Source organism: Syngnathus floridae, chromosome 1, assembly GCF_059516105.1.
Source record: "Syngnathus floridae isolate MCC-2025c chromosome 1, RoL_Sflo_1.0, whole genome shotgun sequence".
NCBI classification, from domain to species: Eukaryota; Metazoa; Chordata; class Actinopteri; order Syngnathiformes; family Syngnathidae; genus Syngnathus; species Syngnathus floridae.
In genome coordinates, this window is record NC_142413.1 from 3,481,176 (window position 1) to 3,506,642 (window position 25,467).

The 25,467-nt window shown below is 48.8% G+C and overlaps 2 protein-coding genes across 7 annotated transcripts in view; both read right to left on the bottom strand.

Moving 5' to 3' along the window:
- Positions 1 to 550: 550 nt before the first annotated feature.
- Positions 551 to 16,915, bottom strand: LOC148403421 (macrophage mannose receptor 1-like). Of its 6 annotated transcripts, XM_088379644.1 has the most exons (52): positions 16,597 to 16,908; positions 14,331 to 14,548; positions 14,159 to 14,265; positions 13,850 to 13,965; positions 13,718 to 13,780; positions 13,485 to 13,640; positions 13,315 to 13,400; positions 12,807 to 12,921; positions 12,683 to 12,733; positions 12,140 to 12,360; positions 11,968 to 12,074; positions 11,658 to 11,779; positions 11,526 to 11,588; positions 11,293 to 11,448; positions 11,126 to 11,208; positions 10,553 to 10,667; positions 10,429 to 10,479; positions 9,889 to 10,106; positions 9,711 to 9,823; positions 9,401 to 9,522; positions 9,263 to 9,325; positions 9,017 to 9,172; positions 8,850 to 8,932; positions 8,187 to 8,301; positions 8,057 to 8,107; positions 7,810 to 7,980; positions 7,461 to 7,577; positions 7,284 to 7,394; positions 6,854 to 7,062; positions 6,663 to 6,778; positions 6,361 to 6,482; positions 6,216 to 6,278; positions 5,974 to 6,129; positions 5,787 to 5,875; positions 5,171 to 5,291; positions 5,059 to 5,097; positions 4,813 to 4,980; positions 4,524 to 4,643; positions 4,333 to 4,443; positions 4,228 to 4,263; positions 4,010 to 4,162; positions 3,575 to 3,721; positions 3,287 to 3,421; positions 3,061 to 3,221; positions 2,861 to 2,984; positions 2,722 to 2,776; positions 2,578 to 2,644; positions 2,363 to 2,496; positions 2,249 to 2,292; positions 2,005 to 2,178; positions 1,742 to 1,896; positions 551 to 1,670 (listed from the first exon to the last, which is right to left on the bottom strand). In XM_088379644.1, exons 1-52 carry the CDS (start codon positions 16,667 to 16,669, stop codon positions 1,413 to 1,415), a joined length of 6,180 nt encoding a protein of 2,059 aa, XP_088235770.1. In that variant the 5' UTR covers positions 16,670 to 16,908; the 3' UTR covers positions 551 to 1,412. The 6 variants fall into 6 exon arrangements, with proteins under 6 accessions (XP_088235770.1, XP_088235764.1, XP_088235755.1 ...); XM_088379638.1 differs by having other exon boundaries at positions 2,722 to 2,984; positions 12,861 to 12,921; positions 16,597 to 16,911; XM_088379629.1 differs by having other exon boundaries at positions 2,722 to 2,984; positions 16,597 to 16,911.
- A 5,218-nt stretch (positions 16,916 to 22,133) lies between these two features.
- Positions 22,134 to 25,467, bottom strand: part of LOC148403422 (uncharacterized) — a 42,281-nt gene continuing 38,947 nt past the window's right edge. Inside the window, 8 exon segments of the mRNA XM_088372709.1 lie at positions 22,134 to 23,327; positions 23,400 to 23,570; positions 24,053 to 24,179; positions 24,284 to 24,425; positions 24,505 to 24,692; positions 24,775 to 24,889; positions 24,961 to 25,109; positions 25,184 to 25,252. Of these exon segments, the coding sequence (XP_088228835.1) occupies positions 23,292 to 23,327; positions 23,400 to 23,570; positions 24,053 to 24,179; positions 24,284 to 24,425; positions 24,505 to 24,692; positions 24,775 to 24,889; positions 24,961 to 25,109; positions 25,184 to 25,252 (997 nt within the window). The 3' untranslated portion in view covers positions 22,134 to 23,291.

Genomic DNA, 25,467 nt, shown 5'->3' on the forward strand with positions numbered 1-25,467 from the left:
CGTCAACTTGTCTTTTCTTCGCGGTGGCACCCATTTTGAGGGCAGCATGACTTGGCGCTGTTCACCTACACGCGCAGCTCACGTGCACGCACGCTCCACGCAAGTGCGACGCCTTTCAAAATAAAAGCGAAACAGTTGCATTGTACGCACGAGACAGTTCTTCTTTTCTTTTTATTTTTAAATTACGGTTGGCCTCATGCGGGCCGGACAGGGACGCACAAAGGGCCGGATGTGGCCCGCGGGCCGTGATTTGCCCAGGTTTGAATTGTGGAAGAACGTCGAGCAAGGCCCGCAGCGAACAACATCAACATTCAAGCGCTCTTGTGTGGCGCTACCCAGTTTCCATCAGCGGAGCACCTCCGGGGGGAATCTGCCGTTCACCCAAAACAAAAGGTTAAAGCTGCTAATAGCTGACATCCTTTTGATAGTATTCGCTCTCACCGGGCCAAGGTCGGGTTCAGATTTGATTCAACCAAAGACATTGAGAGTTTATTTTAAAAATGTGACTTTCGTAGCAAGCAAGCAAGCAAACAAACAAACAAACCCAGAATCGTAATCAATTGCTTTTATTTTGGAATGTTTACAACAACAGCGAAAACCAATTTTTTTTTCTGACAGCAGCGATTGATTCGAGTACTGCAGTCAGTGTTGGAAAAGTGTAATCCATGACTGGATATACATCTCCATGATCGACAGTGAGCTGTAAATGCAAAAACGTCCCGTCGAGAGAACGACAGTGAAAGGCAACATTTGTCCGACAGTAGTGACCGGGTCAAAAACTGCAATCAGTCATCAAAAATGCAATAAGTGGATATAAATTGACAGTGAATTGTAGATGCGGTAACAGACCATAGAAAATGATGGAAAATACCGGATTGCCCTTCCAGTGACATTCCTACGGTCGCAGACATCATTGGCAGTAACATAACTCTCTAATGATTCCACCTTCGTTATTTGTAATCGCACAATCTACGGAAACTTGTTTTTTTTTTTATTTATAAACTAGAACGAAACAAAAAGCTGTCATGTCTGGGCGCGCTTTTGAAAGGGCGACGAGGACAAGACAACGCGACACGAATAATAACAAAACAATGAAGGAGAGCAACAACCGACTTTGGACTCTGGTCAATCGGGCTCTTTGAAGGCACTGGAATTTCTGTACAGTGTGTTCAGCTCTGCGTCAGTAACTTCACGAAAAGGCAGTCAAAGTTGTCAAGCGCGCAAAAAAAAAGGCACAAACCAAGTAGAGTCGAGGGTTAGTGAACATAGCACGCTCGCTCACATTGCATCTGGACACGACATCTCGTTGGCTAATACCAGCTAAGCTAAATGCAGCTACTGTAGGAATTACAAACTGTTCTGATGACCAGTGTGATACTATTTATAGTTACCGCGCAGAGTAGAGTGGGCTATTAATTCTGCTTCTTCTTCTTCTTCTTCTTTGATGACTTGCTTGGAGGGCGCCTTTGTAGAGTTTCCCCGCCGGCAGCCTGCGGCTCGGATGAGGGACTTTTGCCCGGGGCAAGCATCGGGCTCGGGTTGGCCACGACCTTGGGGACTGACACGACGGGCATGGTGGGAGTCGGTGAGGCAATTGGAAAATGCGCTGTGGGCACTTTGCACATGAAGCTGTTGACCTGGGCGCAGGACATGAGCTTCCATCTTCCAGTCTGAAAGAAAACAGTCCATTTGAGCGGGACGCAAAGCTCTTCTTCTTCCAAATGCGGATTTGAGCACGCACCTGCCGTAGCACAGCCACACAGTGTTTGCCGAGGCCGCCGCGCTGGCTGGGTTCTCCCGCGGCCCAGTGGGTGAAGGTCACCTCGTGGCCGTCCGACCACACCAAGGTGCCGGCAAGCGCCAGGTCGTTCAGTCCGGTCCACATGTCGCTGGTTTCTGCAAAGGACGGAAGGGAGGGAACAGAGCTCTCACTCGGTTCTCAGAGGTTGCACCCGTCGAGTCGCTCGACGGGGACTGTTGGGAATTCAAGGTTGGGGTGCGCACCGAGGTTGGAGACATTTTTCACCGTCGCCTGCTCCACCTCGGAGCGGATGGACACCAGATGGGCACCGAGACCACGGCAGACGAGTTGCGCATCATCCCATTTCTTTTTGCCCTCAAAGGTTTTGTAGCAGAAACCGGCAAACTCCTCCCAGTCAGCCGCTGAGCATCTGGGCTCTGCAGGTGAGGTGCCGCCACGTGGCGTTCAGTCGCCATCAACAGTTGGGGAGATCGTTTTTCGACTCACCTCCGTCTCCAAACGTGTGCGACGCGCCCAGTGGGTCGACCAAACTGCAAATAGCAAAGCGATAATTAGCCGGTGGCTCTTCGTGGGACTTTTCGGTGAAGGTCGCCCACTCACTCGCTGGAGGTGATCCCGTTCCTGCTGGAGCCCGTGTAGACTTGCTGTTTGGGAGCTCTCATCACCACACAATCTCCTCCGACGTCGCTCCGGATGACACCGGCGTGAATAGCGGCCGCGCAGATGTGCGAGCCCTGCATTTGCACAAAGTTGCAGTCACAGACAAGAGGTCGACGGACCGGCCGGCCGGCCGGCGGGGTCAGGCAAGCCCGTACCGCAGAGTAGACCATCGATCCAAAGACAAAGTGTTCCTCTTTGTCACAGCCCGGGGGACAGTAGAACCTGCAGAAGAAGACGCACATGTTGCGAAATTGACGACAGGCGCTCGTGAAAGAAACATTGGGTCGAGCGTGACTCACGTCATCGCATCGGTCACGTGGAGGCTGTTGAACGTTCTGGCACAGGTCGTCTCATCTGTCGGACAAAAGGCGAGAGTTTGCGGCACGTTTGGGCTTGTTGTTTTGGGCGAGCAAAGCGGCCGCGGGTTGCGTTGCTCACCCTCGTGTGGGCATCCCAAGATGTCGAAGCGGAGGCCAAACTCTGGACGATTCTCCAGCGGCAGGATGCGGACGTACTGAGCGAACGCGGGCGTCTCAAGCAGGTGAGTCCCACCGCCGATGAACTAGAAATACAATGTTTCCTGGTTTGTTGTGACAAGTTTGGAGGTTGAGGTCGACTCGATTGGCCCTCGCGCTCACCTTCCCGTTTGGGTGCTCGGTCCACCGCCTCCAGTTAACGCTCAGCTTCATCTCGAGATGGATGTTCCAGGAGCTAGTATTAGCGCCATCGCAGCCCTGGGTCACGATCCCCGTCACCTTTCTCGTGTAGCCGAGGTTCACCTGGATCCAACTGCCGATGGCTGGAGGGGGCAGACATGAGAACGCTCAGGAGACCAAAGGGCCAAGCTGTCAATTATCCACATACGAGCTTTTGACGGCTTCCAGCAGGACTCCCCGTCGAGGCGGGCTTTTTCTGGGGTGGCGTCTTCCATTGAGGAGGAGGCTATGAAGGACGAGTCTGCGAGGCTCCCGTCGGCGATGCCCAGACTCTCGAGACATACTGAGGGCAGCCGAAAGTCATTGGAATCTGACACCGATGCTTAAAGGCCAGATGAAACACAAATCTGGCCACCCAGGTACTCCTTGCATGGGACTTTGAAGAGTCCTAGATTCGGTGCAGAGCGGAAGGAAGATCACGGGACGTGAAACCCACCTTTCTCTTCACAGCTATAGACCATCTGCAGATATTTGGAGGAGGAGGCAGGGCAGGACTCGTCGGACAAAAGCTCAATGTGGCATTCTTGCTGGCTGTTGCACATTGTCCTGTAGCGAGGGAGGATGCCTTCCACTGCGCAGTACTCTGAAAGTTACAACACATCACTACGTCTGTGCGGGGGCCTGACGAGCATGGATGCAGCTTGAATTTGGATTTGAGAATTTGACATTGAGTTCAACAAGACAAAGTCGAACCACGCTAGCGTCTGTCTCTTTCTGCAAACAGTTCCATTCTGGCATCTGAACGATTTGCGAGCATTGGATCGTTTTCAACGGCAGGAAACCAAGCAAAGCTCGCCGAGTGGGCCTTCAGAGGTGGGCGGGCAAATGACTCAATTGGAATCATCAAAACGATTGGATTCTCGGCTCTTACCGTAATTGTATGAGTCGCCGTCGGCCAAGCAAACATCCCAGCTCCGCCGACCGTAAAAGGCAGACTGGATGCTGATGCGACCTTGCTTCTGACCCTCAGCCTCACATACCAGGTCAGCAGAGCGGTCGTTGCAGACAAGGATCTCCTTAAAGCCTGCAAAAGCGTCGGGTCGTTTGTTTGTCTCGCATCCTTCGAAGCCACCGTTGAAGGAGACTTACCGTCATGAGGCTGCTGCGAAGGTTTCGGAACGTTTCCTGCAAGACAAAAGTCAAAAATGCGAGTCGGCACGTTGCGAGGATCGGCCGAGCGTCGCCACGTCTTACCTCTTTTCTTGCAGACGTAGCCTTTCCTCTTTCGGCAATCGTCAAACTTCCAGCGGTCGTTGCTTTTGCGCAGGGAAAGACAGGACGCACCAGAGAGGTCACCGGGGTCATCTGGAAGGAGACGACAGATGCTCAGCTCCGTGCCTCCGCAACGTCGCAGACGTTTAACGTTGGTTGGGTTTTTGAGCCACCTCCGTCCATGACGATGTAAGCGAACGGGGATCCGTCAGTCCACTGGCTGCCGTCTTTCGTGATGTTGTTGTTCACGCCCAACCACAGAGAGGGAGCGCTCGGCAGAAAATTGAACAGATCTTTGGAGGTAAAATGGTCAAATGTGCAACAAGAGTTGGAAACATTCCACGTTGGGGGAATTTAACAGCCCTGATCGCCACCCGACGGACAGACAGACAGGCAGGCAGGCAGGCAGGCAGGCAGACAGACAGACAGACAGACAGACAGACAGACAGACAGACAGCCCACTTTGTACGAAGTCCTGTTCTTGTGAGTCGGTGATGCTGAGCAGGTCACCCCCGCGGCGGCGGCAGTCGTCTCGCGCCTCCTTCCAGATCTTGGTTGGCCTGCGTTGGATCAGGTAGCAGAAGTCGGAGGAGGTCCGCTCCAGCCACCAGCCGCACTTTGCGCTCCGGCCTGCAAACGAGAGTGGAGTCACTCGAGGGCAAACCTGCGACAAGAGACCACGCGTCGACTGCCGAGCGGGATGCCCACCTGGTGGCGGCAGAGAAAGAAGAAAGTCTTGGACCTTGGCTGCAAGGAAAGAAGAGGGATGATTATGAGCGAGCGCATAAAAGTGGAGAGCGAGTGCTCGTCATTTGCGGACCTTTTTTACAGATGAATGGCTGGTTTTTGGTGCATGGCCAGTCCTCAAGTTTTCCAGTCTGCGTCAAGGCAGCACAGTCGCCACGTCCTATCGGCCCGTTTGGAACCCACTCGGTGTTGCCCTGCGGACGACACGCCAGACGTGACTTTGGCGCGTTTGGTCTCGCTTGCCACCACATTTGAGTCCTTTGTTCCTCGCACTAATCAATATTTTCCTCAAACCTTTTCTCACCGTATAGCCGATCTATTTTTGTGGAGCCGCTTTGTGGTCGTTTGGCAATTTTCTTGCAATTGAATCACAGCTCGAGTTTCGCACTCAAGTCATTTTATTCTCAGAAATGTGCAGCTTCTGCATTATTTGTTCACTTCTTTCAAGTTTTCCTGAAGATGACAATTTTGTTCTTTTGATTCCACAACTTTGTCCTTGTTATTGCTCCAGCCGATTAACACCTTCAATATTGATCACTTCTTGCCAAAGTCGAACTTTTGTTCCCCCTAGTTCATTGTTCTGCTAAAATGTGCCTTTTGTCCTCACTTGGACCTTTCGCCTTCCAATCTGACACCTTCATTCTGGACCAGTGACAACTTTTGCGGACCGCTCTAAACCTTTCACTTACTGCAGGGGTTGAGTCGCTCCACTCAAAGTTGCCTTTGTTCTTCTTGAGTCCCACCCAAGATTGCAAACCTTCTACATATGGCGCGTGAGCTGGGGGAAATCAGAAGAAGCCATTTAGCATTGAAACGTGACAGACTTTGCGAAGCGCCGGCTGGCGGACGGTTGCTGCCACAGGCAATTTGACTCACCAGCCAAGAATTGGCGCTCTTCCCATGAGAGGACGCTGGTCAGGTGGCCGTTCCATTCTTGGCAGAACCTCTCGGCTCCCGCCCAAGGGCGCGCCATTCCCTCAAAGTGATAGCAAGAGTCCTTGTACAGGAAGTCGCCAGTGTCGCAGTAGGAAGCTGAAGCCGGCAAGAAACATGGATTACAACTCCACAAGGGGGCGCTGCAGGTGTGAAAAGAAAGAAGAAGCGTCGCTGCCACTCACTCTCCACTCGATGGTAGCCCAATCCGTAGTCTTTGTAGGAACACAGCCGTCCCTCCTGGCAGGCTGCAGGAGGACAACGTGATTGCATTTGGGTTTGTTTTCCTCCTTTGAGCGTCAACATGGCAAGGGACGTGCGCACACTTACCGTCGAGCGGCCGCTCGCACATGTACGCCAAGGAGGATCCGCACGAGCCATGTCTCCACTTGCCAGGCTGACTGCCTCCGTGCGCACCTTGGTTGACGTACGCGCAGGAACCAACGTCGGCGCTGTCGGGAGAAGTCGTGAAAAGCCAGAGACGCATCTGACAAACGTGCTGGCAATTTGAAAGCGGCGGCGGCGGCGGCGGCGATATGTGCGCTCTCTCAAATTCTGCAGACGGGTTCCATAACCTCGCTATGTGTGTCCCGCCTGGCAATGAAAGGACGCAAAGCGGTGACCCTTCTTACCTTCCGTCTTGACGCGAGTCCCAGTTGGCATAGGTCGGAGTCGCAGCGGTGTCGTCGGACCCGGCCAGCCTCTTTTCTCCCGCTTCCGAAAGCTGACACCAGGCCTCGTTGCATTTCTGCAGAGTCCAAACTTGTCAACAACGGCGTACCAATAGCGAGTCAACGGTTGCTTTCCTGCGCTTGCGTCTCACCAGATTGGAGCGTCCGATCCAGAACGGCTTGTCGCCCATTTGCTCCTTCGCAAAGATTTCCTCGTAAGGCGAGGTGATGGAGACCAGGTCGCCGCCTTCTAAGACGCAATCGTAACGAGCCCCCAGCCAACCGTTGGTGGTCGCCATCTTCTTGTAGCACTTGGAGCCCAAGCGGCGCCACCCTTTGGTCCTATCACATGTCTGGAGGACTGAGGAGACACATATTAGGATTATCCTGACGCCATAGCACCATGTTTTCTGCATTCTTCGGCATTTGGCGAAATTGAGATACGCGACAAAGTAGCGGACCGCCCCTTCATTCGGTTTCAGCCTGTCACTGACGTCAGACAAAAAAAAGTAACAATCGCCATTTTGCTCTTCTGATCCGATGACACCCATTTGGCAGAGTCGCCCGAGCACCTTGTCTCACCTCTTCTCTTGCAGACGTAGCCGCGCTTCTTCTCGCAATCGCCAACTTCCCGGCCGCCCTTGCCAGCGAGTAAGGAGTTGCAGCGTGGGCCGGAGGGGTCACCAGGGTTACCTGCACGGAGACCACAGACGCTCAGTGTTCCTCCGTTCCTCCACACCGACCAGGTTTTAGACCCACCTGCGGCGGCCAACTGGACGGAACTCGGTGAGGACTGCTCAGACTTCTTGCTGCCGTCTTCTACCATGGTGTCGTCGGCGTCCAACCACAAAGAGGAGGAAGCGTTTGGCAGAAGACCTATGGGTCAAAGGTAAACAAACACGTTTGAAACATCTTACAGGCAAAACGCTTCACGGCAATAAAGTGCGGGAGACGTCTGGCTCGTGTCCTTGTGGGTGGGGGCTGGCCGCAAGCTTATTATGGGTCTTTTCTTTGGAACGAAAGAAACTTGGCAAAAAGTGAGTCGGTGGTCCCTCGAGGTCACTTTCTTCCGCACGGATTCTTTCATCAAGCGCGCGAGACAGCCTACCTTGGACGAAGGTGTGATCCTGCGAGTCGGAGATGCCGAGCAGGTTGCCTCTGAGGCGGGCGCACTTGTCTCGCGCCTCCTTCCAGGTCTTGGTGGGCTTGGAGTTGATCAGGTAGCAGAAGTCGTCGTTGGCGGGGTTTTCCTGCCACCAGCCGCACTTTGCGCTCTTGCCTGCAAGCGAGACTCGAGTCACTTGAGGGCAAACGGGATTTTGCACGTGGGCTGCAGGGTGGGACCTGATGCCCACCTGTTGCCGATGTCGGCGCCGGAAGAAGCGGCAGAGACTCTCTGGCCTTGCCTGTAAGGACGTGAGAGGGATCACATATGAGAGAGCAACCAGGAGACAAAGGGAAAATGAGAGGTCGTGACTTTCCGACCTTTTTGACAGATGGATGGACGAAGGGTTTCGCAAGTGTCCATGTAAACTTCACCGTCACTCGTCAATTTGGAGCAGTTAAAGGGTGTTGTCGGAAGATACAACGGGACGTCATCCTGCGGAGGGAGGGAGGGAGGGAGGGAGGCAGGGAGGGAGGGAGGGAGGCAGGGAGGGAGGGAGGGAGGGAGGGAGGACGCAGCGGGTGGGCGTGACTTGAGCGTGTTAGGTGTTGCAGTTGTTCCGATGGCCTCCCAGCAAATTCCTCCAAAGTCACTTTACTGATTCAAATCTCTCCAGTTCCTTTCCATCACCTCATTGTCACAATCAGAATTGTTGCCATATTCAGATTGAAACTTTTCAATGAAAAAACATTACCCTGTCAAATGAGCGGTGGTGCACTTTGATTCGACCGATCACTTTGTTGTTTTTTTCCTTCTAAATTATCATTTGAATCCTCATCAAATGAAGACCAAAAAAAAAACAGTTTTTCTTGTAACATGACTCCAGTCACAATCCAATCTATTTGACAGGGAGAGCATTCGTGTCACGTTTTTCCTCCTAAATTGATCGGCTCAAATGACACTTTTGCCCTCTCACGTGACAGCTTCATTCTGGCCAATTGACAACTTTTTGGACCTCGATCTGTTGCACGCGTGTCACTTACTGTAGCTGATCCGTCGCGCCACTCCAAGTTGCCATTGTTCATCTTGAGTCCCAGCCAAGACCACCATCCTCGTGGCCGGTGAGCTTGCGGAAATCAAAACAAACACTTGTTGTGAAACATTGCGGGTGGATGGCTGGCCTGGTCAGTTTGTCTTGGCGCTCGCTCACCAGCCAAAAATTGTCCGTCAACCTGTGAGTGGATGCTGGCCAAGAGACCTTTTTTTTCTTTGCACGAACCCTCAGCCGCTTCCCAAGTCAGGTTCCCGCCCTCAAAATGGTAACACGAGTCCTTGTACAGGAACTCGCCAGCGTCGCAGAAGGAAGCTGAAACCCAAAAGAAAAATTCGATGATAAGTCGTTGGAAAAGCACAAGGAGATAGTGCAGGTGTAGAAAGAAACGTGGCTGCCACTCACTCTCAACTCGTCTGTAACCGTAACCCAAGTCTTTGTAGGAACACGGCCATCCGTCCGGGCAGTCTGCAGGAGGACCACGTGATTGCAATTCCTCCTACTTTCAGCGTCGTCAACGTCCCATGAACGGTTCAGACTCACCATCCGGGGACCACTTGCACATGTACGCCAAGGAGGATCCGCACGATCCATGTCTCCACTTTCCAGGCTGACTGGAGAGGTGCACACCTTGGTTGACGTACGCGCAGGAGCCAACGTTGGCGCTGACGGAGAAAAGTGGGGAAAAACGAGACACGCATCTGACAAAGGAGCTGCCAATTTGGAGTTTATTTTCCTCTTTTTTGTCCAAAAGAAAACCAAGGCTGCTTTTTAACCTGCTCACACATTTGTGCAAAGGGGTTCCAAAATGTTCCTGAGCGTCTTGCTCGGCCGACACTGGGGACCTTCTTACCTTCCGTCTTGACGCGAGTCCCAGTTGGCGTAGGTGGGCGTCACAGCGGCGTCGGACCAAGTCAGCCTCTTTTCTCCCGCTTCCAAAAACTCACACACGTCCTCGTCGCAGTTCTGCCGAAACCAATCCCGGTTGTCAATTAGTAGCGAGCCAACAGCCGCTAGCACTTTGGTCTTACCAGATTGGAGAGTCCGATCCAGAACGGCTTGTCGCCCATCTGCTCCTTCACAAACATTTCCTCGACCTCGGAGGTGATGGAAACAAGGTCGCCGCCCTCCCAGAGGCAGTCGTAACGAGCCCCCAGCCAACCGTTGGGGGTCTCCATCTTCTTGTAGCAGTGGGAGCCGTGAGAACTCCATCCGCGGGCTGTGTCACATGTCTTAAGATTGATTGATCCTGATGAAACAGCAAAGCTGCCTTGGTCATTTTCCAGCATTTGGTGAAAAGCAGAAATTCCGCAAAGAGACAAGCATGCAGTCGGCCCAATTCAGTTTTTGCCAAAATGCGTCTCACCTGCATGACTGACAAGAATATAATGTGAAATCAATAAAGTGAAAGTTCAATGTGGTCCAGAGGCTGAGATCAACCGGAGTCAAATTCCCTGTTTAGCGTGCAAAAACGTTTTGGGTCAAATTGGCTAATTTGATTCTGAAATAATCTAGGGGTCGCCCATATTGCCCATAGCAAAACGCGCCCCTGCGCGGGACTCCCACCTCACCTGATGCTGATGTCGATGCCGGAAGAACCGAAAGAGAATTTCTGGCCTTGCCTGGAAGGATGGGATCAAATATGAGAGCGCAACCAGAAGACAAAGGGCAAATGAGAGGTCGTGACTTTCTGACCCTTTTGACAGATGGATGGACGAAGGGTTTCGCAAGTGTCCAATTCAACTTTACCGTCATCCGTCAATTTGGAGCAGTCATACGATGCTGTGGGATTAACCAACGGGACGTCAGCCTGCAGAGGGAGGACACAGCGGACGTGACTTGAGCGTGTTAGGCGTTGCAGTTGCTCAGATGGCTTCCTATTAAATTCCTTCAAAGTCACTTTATTGATTCAAATCTCTCCAATTCATTTTCATAATCTCTTTCTCACAATCAGAATTGTTGCCATCTTCCAAACGTTTTTCCCTGTAAAATGAACGGTGCACTTTGATTCTACTGATCACTTGATTGCTCTTTCCCTCTAAATTATCATTTGAATCCTCCTAAACTAAAAAAATAAATAAAAAGCTGTTCGTCTTGTAACATGACTCCAGTCACAATCCAATCTATTTGACAGGGAGAGCATTCGTGTCACGTTTTTCCTCCTGAATTGATCGGCTCAAATGACACTTTTGCCCTCTCACGTGACAGCTTCATTCTGGCCAATTGACAACTTTTTGGACCTCGATCTGTTGCGCACGTGGCACTTACTGTAGCTGATCTGTCGCGCCACTCCAAGTTGCCATTGGTCCGGTTGAGTCCCAGCCAAGACCACCATCCTTGTGGCCGGTGAGCTTGCGGAAATCAAAACAAACACTTGTTGGGAAACATTGCGGGTCGATTGCTGGCCTGGTCAGTTTGCCTTGGCGCTCGCTCACCAGCCAAAAATTGTCCGTCAACCTGTGAGTGGACGCTGGCCAGCTGACCGCTCTTGTTCTTGCACAAATCCTCAGCCGCTTGCCAGGTTTTCCATGTCCCCTCAAAATGATAACAGGAGTCCTTGTACAGGAACTCGCTAGAGTTGCAGAAGGAAGCTGAAAACCAAAAGAACCTCATTAGAAAAGCACAAGGAGACAGTGCGGGTGGAGAAAGAAGGGTCGCTGCCACTCACTCTCAACTCGACTGTAATTGTAACCGAAGTCTTTGTAGGAACACGGCCGTCCGTCCGGGCAGTCTGCAGAAAGATGACGTGGTTGCGCTTTTCCGCTTTCAGCATCAACATCCCGAGAAGAGACAGACTCACCATCCGGCGACCACTTGCACATAAACGCCAAGGAGGATCCGCATGATCCATGTCTCCACTTTCCAGGCTGACTGGAGAGGTGCACACCTTGGTTGACGTACGCGCAGGAGACAACGTTGGCGCTGACGGAGAAAAGTGGGGAAAAATCAGACACGCATCTGACAAAGGAGCTGCCAATTTGGAGTTTATTTTCCTCTTTTCTGTTCAAAAGAAAACCAAGGCTGCTTTTTAACCTGCTCACACATTTGTGCAAAGGGGTTCCAAAATGTTCCTGAGCGTCTTGCTCGGCCGACACTGGGGACCTTCTTACCTTCCGTCTTGATGCGAGTCCCAGTTGGCGTAGGTCGGCGTCATATTGGTGCTGGACCAAGTCAGCCTCTTTTCTCCCAAAAAGATACACCAGCCCTTGTCGCAGTTCTGCCGAAACCAATCCCGGTTGTCAATTAGTAGCGAGCCATCAGCCGCTAGCACTTTGGTTTTACCAGATTGGAGAGTCCGATCCAGAACGGCTTGTCGCCCATTTGCTCCTTCACAAAGATTTCCTCGTCCTTGGAGGTGATGGAGACAAGGTCGGCGCCCTCCCAGAGGCAGTAGTGATGAGCCCCCATCCAACCGTTGGGGGTCTCCATCTTCTTGTAGCAGTGGGAGCCGTGAGCAGTCCAACCATCGACTGCGTCGCATGTTGTCTTGGGATTGATTAATCCTGATGAAACAGCAAAGCTGCCTTGGTCATTTTCCAGCATTTGGTGAAAAGCAGAAATTCCGCAAAGAGACAAGCATGCAGTCGGCCCAATTCAGTTTTTGCCAAAATGCGTCTCACCTGCATGACTGACAAGAATATAATGTGAAATCAATAAAGTGAAAGTTCAATGTGGTCCAGAGGCTGAGATCAACCGGAGTCAAATTCCCTGTTTAGCGTGCAAAAACGTTTTGGGTCAAATTGGCTAATTTGATTCTGAAATAATCTAGGGGTCGCCCATATTGCCCATAGCAAAACGCGCCCCTGCGCGGGACTCCCACCTCACCTGATGCTGATGTCGACGCCGGAAGAACCGAAAGAGAATTTCTGGCCTTGCCTGGAAGGATGGGATCAAATATGAGAGCGCAACCAGAAGACAAAGGGCAAATGAGAGGTCGTGACTTTCTGACCCTTTTGACAGATGGATGGACGAAGGGTTTCGCAAGTGTCCAATTCAACTTTACCGTCATCCGTCAATTTGGAGCAGTCATACGATGCTGTGGGATTAACCAACGGGACGTCAGCCTGCAGAGGGAGGACACAGCGGACGTGACTTGAGCGTGTTAGGCGTTGCAGTTGCTCAGATGGCTTCCTATTAAATTCCTTCAAAGTCACTTTATTGATTCAAATCTCTCCAATTCATTTTCATAATCTCTTTCTCACAATCAGAATTGTTGCCATCTTCCAAACGTTTTTCCCTGTAAAATGAACGGTGCACTTTGATTCTACTGATCACTTGATTGCTCTTTCCCTCTAAATTATCATTTGAATCCTCCTAAACTAAAAAAAAATAAATAAAAAGCTGTTCGTCTTGTAACATGACTCCAGTCACAATCCAATCTATTTGACAGGGAGAGCATTCGTGTCACATTTTTCCGCCTAATTCAGCACAACTTTGTTCTGCTCAATGTCACTTACTGTAGTTGATCCGTCGCGCCACTCCAAGTTGCCATTGGTCCGCTTGAGTCCCAGCCAAGAATACCATCCTACTCCTCGCGTGTGATCTTGAGGAAAGCAGAACAAACACTGGTGGTGAAACGTTGCGGGTGGATGGCTGGCCTGCTCGGTTTGTCTTGGCGCTCGCTCACCAGCCAAAAATTGCCCGTCAACCAGTGAGTGGACGCTGGCCAAGAGACCTTTCTTTTCTTTGCACAAATCCCCAGCCGCTTTCCAGGTTTTCTCTGTCCCCTCAAAAAGATAACAGGAGTCCTTGTACAGGAACTCGCTAGAGTTGCAGAAGGAAGCTGAAAACCAAAAGAACCTCATTAGAAAAGCACAAGGAGACAGTGCGGGTGGAGAAAGAAGCGTCGCTGCCACTCACTCTCCACTCGATAGTCGCTCAATCCGTAGTCTTTGTAGGAACACGGCCATCCGTCCGGGCAGTCTGCAGAAAGATGACGTGGTTGCGCTTTTCCGCTTTCAGCATCAACGTCCCGAGAAGAGACAGACTCACCATTCGGCGACCGCTTGCACATGTACGCCAAGGAGGATCCGCACGATCCATGTCTCCACTTTCCAGGGTTATTGAACCCACCTTGGTTGACGTAGGCGCAGGACTCAACGTTGGCGCTGTCGGGGAAAAGTGGGGAAAAATGAGACACACGTCTGACAAACGAGCAGATTTGGAGTTTATTTTGCTTTTTTTCTGATGAAAAGAAAACAAAAGCTGCTTTTTAACCTGCTCACACATTTTTGGAAAGGGGTTCCAAAGTGTTCCTGCGTATCTTGCCTGACACCGAACGCAAAGAGGCGACCTTCTTACCTTCCGTCTTGACTCGAGTCCCAGTTGGTGTAGGTCGGCGTCACAGCGGTGTCGGACCAATTCAGCTTCTTTTCTCCCGAAAAGATACACCAGTCCTTGTCGCACTTCTGCCGAAACCAATCCCGGTTGTCAATCAACTACTAGTAGCGAGCCAACAGCCGCTAGGACTTACCAGATTGGAGAGTCCGATCCAGAACGGCTTGTCGCCCAGTTGCTCCTTCACAAAGAGTTCTTCGTCCTCGGTGGTGATGGAGACAAGGTCGGCGCGCTCCAAGAAGCAGTCGTAACGAGCCCCCAGCCAACCGTTGGGGGTGTCCATCTTCTTGTAGCAGTTGGAGCCGTGAGAACTCCATCCGTGGGCTGTGTCACATGTCTTAGGATTGATTGATCCTGATGAAACAGCAAAGTTGCCTTGGTCATTTTCCAGCATTTGGTGAAAAGCAGAAATTGAGCAAACGTACAAGAATGAAGTTGGCCGAATGCACTTTTTGCTAAATTGCGTCGTCACCTGCATGACTTGACTTGGGCATTAAAGGCCATTGGCCGGAGAGCATACAAGAGATAAACAAGGCAATTTTTTTTTTTTTTGTCAGTTTCAAGGTGCTGAATAATTTCAGGGACTATTGCACGTGTCTAAAACTGGAGGAATTTCAGTTCAATCGTTTCATTCTGACCCTCGGACAGAGAAAAGTTTGTTTATTACTCAAGTGCTGCGCACGTCAAGAGTCCACATCCAACTTTTTATTGTTTACATCTATCGCCAAAAGATACGTTTGCAATCTATATGCAAAGGAAGACGTCTTGACAAGTCATGCCTCTTTTTTTTAACACAGGTACCTAACAATTTAAGCTTCCTGTTTTTTTCTGATTTCATGCCCAGTTGCAAGTTTTTTTCAAATTGCGTCATCTGCATGACTGACGAACATAACATGAAATTGTCACGGACGGAATGAGTGGAGCAGGGGCGACCAAATGCACTTTGATCCAGGGTTTCTTGAAGTGAAAAGGGGGGTGAACAAGACACAGGCGGGATGGAGACTCACGGCCAGCAGACAGACAGACAGACAGACGGACTGACAGGCGGACAGACAGACAGGCGGACAGACAGGCGCACAGACAGACCGACAGGCGGACGGACAGGCGCACAGACAGACAGACAGACGTGAGAAATAACATTCACAAAAAATTAACGAGGCACATTTTTCACAAGATAACCATCAACCAGTTTCAAGATGGTGAGTATTTTCAAGGACTGTTGCACATGTCTAAAAACGGAGGAAATTCAGTCCACCTCTGTCATTCTGCGACTCGGGGAGAGAAGAGAAAAGCTTTTCGCGCTCATTTTCTGCCCACAGGATGGCGCTAGAGGCCAACAAATTCCACATCCAACTTTTTATTTTCATCAATTACCAAAAGATACTTTGGCAATCTATGCAAAGGAGGACACGTTGGAATTTCATGCCTCTTGTAACTTGGCTACAGAATAACCTCTGTGACTATCACTTCCTTTATACCCCCCCCCCCACCCACCCCACCCCGCCGCCCCCACACGCTCCAGTGCCAAGGCGCCTCCTCGAGAGCGCGCTGGAGGGCTCTGGATACACTCCATTAGTATTAAAATGATTATTTGATCACTTATGCTTATCGTCTCATTGAAAAGCACACTTCTGTTTTTTTGTTGTTTTTTTTTGCAGAGCGGACATGGTCATGACCATTATGTACAAAATTGGCTTATTTCCAATGCAGTATGCGAGGAGAAAAACGGAGGTTGGCTTTTAAGAGAAACGATCCATCATTTTGTCCTCACTGGGGCTCTTTTACTCCCCAAACTCACAACATATTTCTCACATGTCTACGCTGAGGAGTTGCTGTATCAAAAGATATCATCCTCCCTGTGATATTGGGCTTCTCGCATGTTCATATTTATCAATTACAATCATTTTCTTCTGCTCTGTCACTTCAGTTAAGGAGTCATTTTAAGATTCGGTTTCCTCGCAAACTTCTTTCTCTAGAATTGCCGTGCGCATTGGAGGGAGGGGGGAGTCGGGTTGGAATGCGCCATTGTGTCTCACAATCAATGTCAGCTTGTTAAAGAGGTATAGAAAGAGGTCAACCAAAAAGACAGAAGACTGAGATAACTCCAGGGAAAACGCAAGGACAAGCGCTACGTTACATCCATTTGAAAACCACTCCATTTGGGTCCGAAAAGTGGACCGAAGTTGGGCCATGAAACCAAAGCAAACGCTTTAGCGCAGAACAGTCCATTTTGTAGAAAACAACTGTTAAAATGCCCAAACAAGTCATAGTTGAGACCAATTCAGCCACTTTTTAACCCAGCAGCGGATCCGCACTGCCACCCGAACCATTTATGCGTCCTTCCAAAGTTACAATTAGAGCAGAACAATGGCAGAGTTGGACATTTTCTTTGGCGTACTCACCGGCGGTGCAGCTGTAGAACATCCATATAGCGCAAGCTAGGACCAGCGCCAGGCGCACGGCCTGCGGGGTCATCGCGGCTTCGGAAGCCCCCCAGAGATCTCAAGGCAACGAATGTCGATGTGGTGCATGCACTTGCTCCGCTCAAAACAAGAGATGGCCGCTCCGCCGCTCGCTCCGCTCGACTACCTGCTACTGCTTCCGCCGCCGCCGCCGCCGCCGCTGCTGCTGCTCGGCCCCCACCTTCTTGACTTACGCACCTTGGAAGAGCGCGTTCCTGCGGAGACGTTCTATTCTTGTGCACGTCTTTGACTGAGGGAACGCGATATCATTTTCTTTTGTCCAGACTTTATGACACCACTATGATTTCATTGGGGATGAGAAAACAGGGGAAGTAAGCAGAAAAAGAGCGACAACCTTTGTGGCCATTTAAACCTACGTTTTGAAGTGAAGCCAAGTAAGGTGGAAACGTATTTGGCTCGACATCGGTGCAAGTGGATTCAGCTCATCACAACGTTGGCTGGCCGAAAGATCAAAAACATGGGTTCACTCAGTCAGCTGACATTTTCTCATCACTTGTGTCACATCAGGGCTGCTTGCCAAAAGGTCAAACGAGCAGCAGGTTGGCATGTCACGTTTTGGGCTATGGAGCCAAATGCAGGCAAGCCGGTCGATATGGCTTCCCAAAAGGCTCCGGCGGTTTTAGACAGTTTGGATTCACTTTCACGATCCGTCTCCGTTGGTTTAAAGTTAAGTGAAGGTCCCAATGATCATCACAAACACATCTGGGTGTGGTGAAATGTGTCCTCTGCATTTAAGCCGTGAGCAGCAGTGAGCAGCAGCAGTGAGCAGCAGCGGTGCCGCGCTCGACAATCATTTGGCGATCTCACCCCCCAATTCCAACCCTTAATGCAGTGGGTCCCATTTTTATAGCCTTTGGTATGACCCGGCCGGAGTTTGAACCCACAACCTTCCGGTCTAAGGGCGGACCCTCTACCGCTAGGCCACTGAACTGAGTTTTAACGTTGCCATGGTTTGTGTTTGCGTCGCCCCTCCCCTCCTGTGTCTGCTCACAATCTACGTCATTGCCGTCACCCGCCTCTCGTTACCTGTCTTGTCCGTCTGCGTCCTGTCTGCGTGTCACTCCCGCTCGGATTGTTCTCGTCTCATGTTTGCTTGTTTCTAGTCTCCACTCCGTTCTGTTCTGTTCTGTTCTGTTCTAGTCTCGTCGTGTCCTGTCCTGTCCTGTCCTGTCCTGTCCTGTCCTGTCCTGTCCCGTCCCGTCCTGTCCCTAGTCGAACCTCCAGTCTATCTTCGGAGTTCTTCAATACAGCCTGGTCCGAGCTGCTTTTGGTCGCCCAGCTCCAATCACTTCATGACATTCTCTCTTTTTCCGCATTGCCCACATGTCAGGTTTTATGCATATCGCATGAATCACATATCTGAATGCGAGTTTCAATTCAGGCAGCCACCAATGCTCCTTTGACGAGTCAACCATGGTAGTCACTATTAAGCTATCCCATCTCACAGCAGCCAGCAGCTGCTCTTGCATAACCGTTATGACAAAGTGCTCAAAGTCTTTATGAGATGTACAGAAATCAAAAGTACATTCAGCTTTGACGGAACTGCGCAGCTTGGACTCCTAGTTCCCGACACGCTTTCTAAGTGATGGCGCTGTGGTCTGAACGTCTTGAGCACGAAATGCATTTGAACACGCAACCAACGCCGACCGACTGTACACACTTGCACTGTTGGCAACGTTCATTTTCCACACCGACAGGTTGAAAGGTTGGTTTTCAAACGAATTGGGTCAGTTCAGCGTTCATAATTGAAATTCTATCAACTAAGTTCATCATTCCCAAAATAGAAACGTCATCGCTCTTTTCTGCCCGCCTTCCCGACTTGCTCCCACATCTGCAAATGGCACAAGTGACATGAAGGTTGGGACACGTTCGGAAGGGCTCCTTTTCTTTTCTCTACCACCGCTCTTATCCTGGAGCCTGAATTTGTTCCAGAAATATTTCCAACAAGATGCTGCTGGTAACAAGTGCTTCCAGCACAGTGATGACGCTCAGGCTGTCTTGGTTTCATTCCATTCGTCTCCATTCCATTTTCATCGATTGGAATTTCACTCGCTGTCATTCCACAATTGTGGTTTTCAGTGACACACACACCCACTCTCATTCACGAGGAGCGCCTAAAGGATCGTCCGGCTCACTTTTACGTGGCACCTGCATCAATTGGCATCAATTGGCAACTAGCAAATACCAAAGCTACTTTGACACCAGGCAAAAGAAAACTTGCAGTAGTATTCATTTTGCAACAAACGTTTCCATTTTGCAACAAACTGTGAGTTAGGTTTCGTTTCCTTTTCTCTGCCTCTTCCCTTGTTTCCAGCAAAGTGATACCCAGACAGCCAAGGTCATTCGTTGGTGCACCGCCTCCTTGCCGTCCTGAGTCATGCAGCCTTGGTGGGGGTCCTTTCAATGCCTGGGAGGGGAGCGCTCATGGTGTGTGTGTGTGTGCGTGTGTTGGTTGTGTGCGCGCGTGCGTGCGTGTCTGTGTGCGAGAGAGAGTTAGGTTTTGTTTTCTTATCTTGTTCCAGACATATTTCTGACGAGATGCTGCTGGTAACAAATGTGTCTATTTCCAGCACTCTCGGGTCAAAGTCAAAGTCAAAGTCAGCTTTATTGTCAATTTCTCCACATGCCAAAGACACACAAAGAAACCGAAATTTCGTTCCCCCCTATCCCACGGTGACAAGACATGGCTCACAACAGGGTTGACTTGCTTTCATTCAAGATTATTCAAAGATGCCTTCATCGATTGACTCTCTGGGATTCCACAATTGTCATTTTCAGTGACATACACTCACTCGTGCACGAGAGCACCCGAATGACCGTCCGGCTCACTTTTACGTGGCACCTGCATGATGGCATCAGTTGGCAACAAGCAAATACCAAAGCTACTTTGCCACCAGGGATAAAACAAGTATCAATTTGGGAACAGACGTTTACCTGAGTAGGTTTCAATTTTTTGGTTTCTTTTTGTGCCAGAATGCAATGAGGAGTGCCCAGCTCAGCCGCTGTTGAATTGCAAAGTGCTTTATTTGCCTTCAAAATTAACTCTATCACAACAACAACAACATCAACAAAAGTACACATGCACATTTCCACTGCATTTCAGCCCTGCCACAAAAGGTCAGAAGGTCAATGGCAAACGGGTGTCGCACATTGCTGTGGATGTTGATGACAACGAGGCTGGAGATCAAGAGGTGGAATTGAAGCCGCAACCCTCCTAACCGTGAGGCGGACGTGCTAACCAGTGCTCCACCCTGGATTTGAAATACGTAAACCTTACCATTCCGATTTTTTTTTTTTTTTTCCAACTAAAAAGCCTTTCTATACATCAGTGTTTCCCAACCAGTTTCCCAACTGGTGTGCCGTGAGAGATGTTCAGCTGTGCCGTGGGAAATAGTCCAACATTAAATACCGAGCGCATTGTAAACAGGATTGCCAGACCACAGGTCAGGCCTGGTCAGCCACTTGTTAATCGTGCACGCGCGGCAAATCGGAGAATCTTGAGATGTCATGTTGTGGCATCAGCACATACTCTGTTTAAGTGTGTGTTGCTGTTAGTGTTGGCTCGTGAGTGAACGATTCGTTCAAAAGAACGATTTGTTTTTCAGTGAACGAGAGCGAGCGAATCACTTCCTAACGTGAAGTGGTCTGTGATTAGGTACACCTGAAAATGGCGCTGTACCTAATAGAGTGTCCGAATGACGTCAGATCAAACTGCCAATCAGAAAGTGGGGGTGAGGGCGGCTGTGGCACTTTTCACTTTCACTTAAGCTTTTTCCCGAATGAAGTGGCCTGCGATTAGGTACACCTCATGGACACTTCAATAGGTACACTACACGAGGTAAATAAATAAATACATAAATATAAAAATAAATAAATAAGAAAGTGTACCGAACGATTCGGGTAACGATTCTTTTGAACAAATCTTTTGAGTGAACCGATTCTAAAGATTCAGTTCACTTAACAACTGGAATGTACATCACTAGTACAAAAAAGTGCAGACAGCCAAGGGCTGCCAGGTCGAAATAGTTAGTGATACGGGCTCTCGCTCGGAAAGAACTTGGTTTGATCCCAGGTATGAGCATGTACCTAAATGTGCTTTTGGAATTGGAACCTCGCTACGTACGCATATGCAAACAAATGCAAGCATTTATGTGTAAATACATAAGGTGGCCCGCCGGAGCAAACCAATGTATCACGCCCGCTACGTAGGGGGCGGGGTGGAATCCAGTAGTGTAAGGGGCGGGGTGAAGAGAGTTAGGGTTCCAAAGTAGGGTTCAAAGCTAGGATTAGGGGCAGGCCACCTAATGTATGCCCTTGGCCGTCTGCACTCTTTTATACGAGTGATGTGCATTCCATTCTTTTAAGTGAAGTGAATCTTTAGAATCGGTTCACACAAAAGATTCGTTCAAATGAATCGTTCAACAAATCCTCCCCCCCCCCCACCCACACACACACACACACACAGATTTTTTTTTTTTTTTAATAAATCAAATAATCGGAAATCATGGTCAAAGCTTCACGGAAAGTGAAAAGTGCCACACCCGCCCTCAACCCCACTTTCTGATTGGCTGTTTGATCTGTGACGTCACTTGGACACTCCGTTGGGTACACCTCCATTTTCAAGTGTACCTGATGACAGGCCACTTTATTAGGGAAATATCATGGTCAAAGGTCACAGGTGTCAAGCGCTAGTCCTCGGGACCGCATTCCAACATGTTTTCCAAGATTCCCTTGTTAACTGCACCTACGTGAAAGGTTTTAGCTCCTGCAGACATAAAAATGACCAAAATCTTTTTGGTCATAGAGCTAGTCTAAAACAGTAAACAAAGCCATATTGATTCTTTTGGATTTTGATCACAGTCACTTTCAATATTTTATTCCTTACACTGTCTGAAACCTTTTTTCAAAAACTGTCACTTTCATTTCCAAAAGAAATACAATTTAAAGAATATTCATTTTCATTCAATTATTCGACTCTCCATACGTATATAGGAATAGAACTTTACGTCTTTTGTTGTAATATAACTGATTTTAATATAGAAAATCAACACAGATTTTTGTTGGTGGTGTGCCTCGAGATTTTTACCAATGAAAGCTGTGCTGTGAATGAAAAAAGGTTGGGAAACACTTGCTATACATTATCGTTCTTTTATCGAGCTGCAAAAATATAATGATATAGTTGGTCATTGTGAAGATTTTTACTGCCACGACAACGAGGCACTGTAAAACTCTCCCCCAAAGTGTTGATCCACAAATGTATTATCGAGTAAAGTTTCATTTCCCAACACGCTTCTTTAACCTTTCTCACTGTCGTCTGCAGACAATGAGGCACTCTAAAGCTGTCATCCCAGCAGACGATCATCCAAAGTGAAGATCAATTTTCAGAGTGGAGGGAAAAGCGATCTAACTAAGTGCATGTTGCAATCATTCCGTTTTGTGAGAGGTAACCAGGCGGGTTATACAATTCGTCTCGGTTTATTAATAGTCATGATAATGTCACACAAGTTCACAAAGTGTTTTAAGACAAGTCTGGCTCAGTTTGGTGTGTGTGTGTGTGTGTGTGTGTGTGTGTGTGTGTGTGTGTGTGTGTGTGTGCGCAAACTTTCTACACAGTGTAGTTATAAATTAATGAGCACAAAGAAGAAGGAAAAGTGTAATATTGCAACAGGAAAAATAGTATTCTCAAGAACACAAAAAGAGCACCATCTAGCCCATTGACATCTTTGCCAGATTGTAGAATAAAAACCAAAACAAAAATAACTGAAGTGTCATTGAAAAGTTCCCCAAAAAAGATCATACAAATTCTACGTAAGCAGTGTCTTTAGTCTACAGAAAAATGTGACGTCATATAGGTTCATACACATCGGAAGTGGGAACAAAAAAACTGCATCATCATCAAAGGACAGCTTTAAAATGACGGAAAGCCCTGTTTTGTTTTTTGAAGTAAAAAAAGGCTGTGAAATTCTGTTATCCAATAAATAGAGGGAATGTTTTTAAATTAAATGTACAATTTCCCCTCTTCAAGAGGACACACTGGAACAAAACAAGTAGGTCAGCACCAACCAAATGACGAAAGAAAAAAACAACTTTGAATACTCATCATTTCCAGGAGCGCTAAATGTACAATTCATTAAAAATAAAAAATAGAAGAAGACAACAATAAAATGAAACCCCACCCCTAATTTTTTCTTTAATGAAAACCCGTATGTTTTGAAGCATCCCGAACAATTTTACTTTTCAAAATTCTTAATGCTTTCGAGAAAAACCTTCCATATTCTCTATTATTAGTATTTTTTTTTTATTTTCCTTCCTAAATACAAGTGACAAGGCCAATGTGGTATATATATCTAGGTGAATCTAGTTTAAGAAAACAAATAAATTATTTTTATTTTCAAACCCAACATGTACAAATGTATTCAAGACAAGGAGAGAAGCAAAAGAATCAAAGCACCATCTGAGAGGCGTAAACTGCTGCGTCTTGATTTGTAAACAGTAAAAGAGGAGTAAACAAACCCATTCGACGATCTCCAAGAATCAACATTGAAAGTGTTTTTCTCTTTTGTCCTGACTCGCAGGAGTTTTGGTTGCGGCTGGGGGGGGGGGGGGGGCTCCTGTCACCGTGACGACGGTGACGAGAAGGAAGAGGAGGCCTAGAAGAGAGGAGTGATGAGTGGTGAAAAAGGCGAACGAGCGACCGAGGCGGTGTGCGTGAGTCGGCGTACCAGGCTGAAGGAATCGTACGTGCCGGTGAGCTCCTCCATGGAGTACTGCTCCAGCACCACCACGTTGTTGAGGTTGGGGGTGCGCTCGCGGGCGCAGTCCTCACAGTGCACCACATACGTCTTCCTGCTGCTGCTCTCGCTTGTCACAAACAGCAAATTGAACACTTCCACCTGGAATGGAAGCAAAAAGATGATTAGAAAAAAAATACGCCACATGATGGAATGGGGTAGCTGGTCATTTTTGCATTTGTAGTTTGCAGCGGTGGCCTCTAGAGGGCATAAACACAACAACAAGGCTACACAGGACTATTTTAATATATATAAAACGTTATCTTTATATTTTACTTATTCATTCATTTATTTAATGATTAATTCAAGAATTTATTGATTGATTTATTTGTTCATGTATCCATCTATTTATATATTTGTTTATGTATCGATTTATATGTATCGGTTTATTTATTCATTTATTTAGTTAGTTGTTCATTTATATGTATCCATTATTTATTTATTGGTTTATGTATTGGTTTATTTATTTATTCATTCATAATGGTGTTCTACTTTAATTTACTTACTTGTATATTTATTTATTTGAGCTACACAGAGGAGGAAGGAAGGTGTAACTTGGAGGGCGTAACTTGGAGGGCACTCACGTCACACTCGTTGCAGTAGTAAGCCGGCTCGTCCTTGACGCGGCCCTGGTAGGAGATCTTCTTGCCTTGAGCCACCAGTTGGTCACGCAGGATTTGGATGTGCTTCATGGACTGCAGCAGACAATGTCTGACCATGGAGCAATGGGAAGAGAAAAAGGCGTTGAGACTTTGCCTCCTTCATTTTTTTTCCACTCAGTGCAACCAACATTAAAATCATAAAGTAATCCTCACCTGATCATCTTGTAGGTGTCCGGGTCGGTGATTTTGAGTGTGCGGGCCACGTTCCACGACACGTGAATCATGGGTACGATGGACTTGACCTTCTTGACTTCGTTCCACTCGAACCTTTCCAGGGCCAGCTGGTACTGGTACGCTGCACAGAGAGCACAAAGCAGCCACCGCGCTGAGCAGGCCCGGTTCCACCTCCATCAGCTTTGCCGCGTTTCTCTTACCGTTCAGAGGTCCCACGTTCCAGGCAATGTTGTTGCACCAGCCCACGGCCTGAACCCAGTGAACGGTCCCGGCGTTGATCCACACCAAGTCGCCCGGCCTCTGGATGAAACGGTACACTGGGATGTTGGCGTTGTAGAGGTCCTCCAACACGGGCCACCAGGACCCCGTCAGGTAGTCCACCCCGTGCCTGCGGTAAACACGACCAAGACCGAATCACTATTTGGATTCCAATTCCGAAATTTGTTTGTGTCATCTTCTCAGCGACTCACTTCTCACAAAAGTCACTGATGGCCTGCCAGTAGTTCTCGTGCACGGAAAACCACTCGCAGTCTCCGGGGCCGATGTTGATGTTCACCGAGCAAAAGTTGTTGTTCTCTTGGTGGCCTGCGGCGACATATTTGGTCAGTGAAGCGTTACGTTTACGAGACGGTCAAGATGGGCGAGCGAGGGCTCACCTGGAGTTCGGCTCCCCGGGACCTTCATGTAGAGCTGGACGGTGTTCATGCCCAGGATGGTGTGTCCAACATGGCTCAGCATGTTGCCGCTGGATGCCACGCGCATGAAGGCAGGCAGCTTTTGGAGCTCTTGCAGCTGCGGTTTCCATCTGAAAGACCATTGATGTTGTTTTTGTTGTCGTCGTCTGAGAGGAGGGAAGCTCCAGCAGCACGCAGAACTCACCTCTTGGGATCCGACAGGTCAATATTGGTGCCAAATTTAATGATCTTCCCCACTGGCTTCTGCTCGCCGCTGTGGAGAAGAACGTCGTTAGGTATTGGGTGGACAGTGAGAAGGGGGGGGGGGGGGGGGGTTAGGGTTAGGGGGGACAAATGAATATTGTGATTTATTATTATTTTTGGTTAAAGAGCCTCTTGATGCATATTTTTTAGGAAACATAAGCAATAAATCCGAATCATAAAAAAAAAAAAAAAACATGTATTATATAGAAACATTTTGGTCTTGTT